The following is a 3,902-nucleotide window of genomic DNA, read 5'->3' as shown; positions in this document are numbered from 1 at the left end:
AGAGAGAGAGAGAGAGACAGAGAGACAGAGAGAGAGAGAGAGACAGAGAGACAGAGAGACAGAGAGAGAGAGAGACAGAGAGAGAGAGAGAGACAGAGAGAGAGAGAGACAGAGAGACAGAGAGACAGAGAGACAGAGAGAGACAGAGAGAGAGATTATATACATAAAAAGATAAATTAAAAATTTCATGTCATAGAATATTAATCATTGCTAGTTACTTCTCTTGAGGCATAGTATATATCAAAGCATTTCAAAGTTATCATTTATTAGTCCTTGTGACATTCTCTCATCTACTGGTTACCTTCACTTTCTACATTAAAAAAAAAGTTGACATGCCAAGGAGTTATTTTTTTCTTAAGTTATACAATCAGGGACAAAAATGAAAACAGAAACCATAAGTTCAATGAGCTCTAGATTCATTTAAACTCTGAATCAACTTGCTCCTCTACTAAAATTAAACAGTATTGGTAAATTTGTCCTCTGCCTTACCTAGCTCATAAGGACTTTTGACTATACTTAAGCCAATTCAATAAACATTAAGCACCTATAATGAGCCAGGCATTATGCTAAGCATTCTTCTGGACAGAAAAGAAAAAATATCCCCCTCTATCTTTTCTGGCTTTTCCTGAATCCAGTACTGTGATTCACAAGAAGATGAAAGAAAGACATAATTACTATTCAGAGACAGTGCCATAACACATAGTAGGACATTGATGCCCAGGATGGTTGGGGCACTAGAATCTGTGTCATATTGGAATAGGTTGAAAGTATTCAAAGAGACTTTTTCTGCATAGCTCCAAAAGGAAGAACTCTGATGAATGGGTGGCAGATTGGGGCTAAATATAAGAAGGAACTTCTTAATTATTAGAGCTGTTCAGAAATGGAATGGGCTACCTTGGAAGGTATACTCCATCAATAAGGACAAATCAAATGGTGATTGAACAAATAACTACTTATTGGAGATGGGGGTCAAAAGGATTCTACTATACCATATTGCCAATGCTAGAGAAACAGTACCTACTACCACCTCCCCCACTGTGTAGGACAGTGAATTTTATCTGAATTCATGAAAGCATACTTCTTAGAATATGCTGTTTTATAAAGATAATATTAATTAATATTACTAATAATTTTAAGTTTTAACAATTAATTAATTAATAATCATATATTATATTAAGTTGTCTTCCTATGATTTGCTTGTTCCAAAAAATAAAATGCAGAAAAATAATTTCAGTTAATGAAAGGCTCTACTTTGTTGGGCTCTTGTTAATTTAACTATATTCCTTATTTCTTTAGTCTAGGGAGCTCCTAGTATAGAAATTTTCCTCCATCTTAGATCAGGATTTGTTCCTTAATCCTGGAAGGTTGCCTGGGGCACTGAGTGGTAAAATGATTTACCCATGAATACACAGCTAACATGTGTCAGGAGCCAGATTTAACCCAAGTCTTTTTGACTCCAAGGCTGGCTGGCTAACCACTCTACCATGCTGCTTGTCTTCATTATAATTAGATGGATTTTCACCTCGTAGCAACCTGAAGTGATAAATTTTTCAGTTACAGCAGCTTTTGGCTGTGACTTCTAGAGGTCACAGTTTTCATCACTGGAGTATTCTATCATCAAATTAAAGAGTCTTGAGTGTAGTACTGAAATTTAAAATACTAAGAATTCCATTCTAATAAAACCAAAAATGTCTAAATTCCTATCTTTGTCATATTCTTACTCCCTGACAGGTCAAGGATTAACAGCAGTTAAAGAAAAAGCAGGGGCCACCCTCAGGATTCATAATGCAAATTCTAAGTCAACTGAAGGTGAAGAGGAGGATGCAGATAAAACACTCCAAGGTATGGTACCATGGCACTCCTCTTATTGGTAGAAGAGAATGGACTACTACTAAATACTATGTGTACAAGGAATCTTTTCCCAACTCCTTTGGGGAAGGAAATTCAGAAAGCAGGGAAGTGGATAGAATAAATATATGGACTAGGGAGAGGGTTACTATTCATAGGTAGGGCCAGGACCCAGACTTGAAAGAAGATAAAGATTCTAAAGGATGAAGATAAGAAGGGATTGCCTTCCAGGCATGTTAGGAAAGTTTCTGTAAAGATGTAGAGATAGTGTTGAATTTGGGGAATGGATAATATAAGCACAGGCCAAAGTGAATGGTGAGGAACCTACAGAGTAGTAGAAACCCAAAGCCTGCAGGAGAAAGCCAAACCCTGGGACTTGCTTATAGAAGAGAAATATAAGTAATAGGAGTGCAGTATGCAGTAACAGCATGGCTATGCTACCTCATCAGGTGAATAATTCAAAGAATTACAAAATCTCAGAATTGAAAGGAATGTCAAAGACTGATTAATCCAACCCATTCCTGAATAAGAATCCCCCTTCCAATGTTTCAGGTCATCCATTCTCTATAAACACTTCTAGTAGTATGGAACTCACTACCTCCCAATGGAGCTCGCTCTACTTTTGGACATCTCTAATTGTTCACAAAGTTTTTCATACATAGATCTAAGACATACTTCTTAATTTTCACACTTTATTTCTAGTTCTGCTCTGAGAAACCAAGCAGGATAAATTGAACCTTACTTCCATGTGATGGCCCCTCAAATACTTTAAGATAGCTATCGTGTTTCCCCTGAGTCTTTTCTTCAACACGTCCTCATATGGAATGGACTTTATTCCTGTTGCTCTTCTCTTGAAGACAATCTCTTGTCTTTACAGATCTCTCAATATGTAATATGTAATGATTGTGATGAAAAGGATGTCAAGTTCAGACCATTAGATCTATCCACTAAAACAAGTGTTTATGTCTCTTTAGTAACAGAAGCTGGCATAGATCAGAGCCCCGGAGAAGGTTCACCCTCTTCCCCATCAGGATCGCGAGGGATGTTGTCGACTATCACCACTGTTGTTCATAATACGGTCAGTCACCCAGCTGCTTCCTCTGTTTTCTTTTGTACCTTCCTGTTCTTTTTTTAGTACTTCTATTTACTTGTGACCTAGATCAGAAACATCCAAGAAGAGAAGGTCTTGCCCATAACTCTGTGGGAAATAATTTTTGTATGATTTCTATTTCAGAGAAAATGTGACCTTGATATAGAAATAATAGGAACAAAATAAAAATTACCTTTATGCAGGAAGAAAGGATACGTTCAGGAGTAACATTTAAGTTCTGATTGAAAAATGACCTAACTTCAATCTTATGTTTATTCCATGGTGGGTTTTTTTTTTCTGGGTTGGGAGAGGTCCCTGACATTCAGTTCACAATTTTTCACTCACATCTACCATCTTCCCCTATATTCCAAAATCTCCTGGAAGTAGGTCCTACTTCCCTTTACTACAGACTCCATTCAAATTACTCTACAGCATAGGATATACATGCACTGACATGTATTAAGGAAGGGAATAGATAAGAGAAATGGGAGAAACAAATGAGGAAGAAAAGGAGACCACAAGATCCATCAATTTACAGAAGTAAAGATGGAGTCCTAGGATAAGGCAAGACTTGGCTTCAATAGGGTCATTCTTATCAGTTAGCAGAGCTGCTTTTTTTTTTTCTTAGTTGGTCTGTCTCTTAGGATCGACAGTTTCAAACCTGAATTGGAGAATTGGGAGTGGAATGGAGGCATGGTTATGACAATAGATACGGGCAGGGATAGGGACTGGACCTATGATTTAATTGTCTAGGTCCTTGGGCACAGCCTTTTGCTTGAGTCCAAGTTTTACAGAACAAATATTTTTATTAAGGGGATTTGTTCTGTGAAGTTTGGATTCAGTCAAAGGGCTATACTTGAGGACCTAGAGGGTCACATGTGGCCTCAAGGCTGCAGTTTCCCCACCCCTGGTATAGGGTGTGTGTGTGTGTGTGTGTGTGTGTGTGTGTGTGTGTGTGTGTGTG

At 37.7% G+C, this 3,902-nt stretch overlaps 1 protein-coding gene across 2 annotated transcripts in view; it reads left to right on the top strand.

The window, feature by feature from the left end:
* The window catches only part of FAM114A1 (family with sequence similarity 114 member A1), a 73,858-nt gene that overhangs the window by 34,352 nt on the left and 35,604 nt on the right, over nucleotides 1–3,902 (top strand). For both annotated transcript variants that reach the window (XM_069068483.1, XM_069068475.1), the window contains exons 4-5: nucleotides 1,732–1,842; nucleotides 2,823–2,926. In XM_069068483.1, coding sequence (XP_068924584.1) covers nucleotides 1,732–1,842; nucleotides 2,823–2,926 — 215 coding nt within the window. The remainder of the gene's footprint in view (nucleotides 1–1,731; nucleotides 1,843–2,822; nucleotides 2,927–3,902) is intronic.

The sequence above is a fragment of the Petaurus breviceps genome, unplaced genomic scaffold, assembly GCF_028583685.1.
Source record: "Petaurus breviceps papuanus isolate PSGF00001 unplaced genomic scaffold, PetGlider_PUasm1.0 140, whole genome shotgun sequence".
In the NCBI taxonomy this organism is placed as follows: domain Eukaryota; kingdom Metazoa; phylum Chordata; class Mammalia; order Diprotodontia; family Petauridae; genus Petaurus; species Petaurus breviceps.
This window is presented reverse-complemented; position numbering and strand designations above follow the sequence as displayed.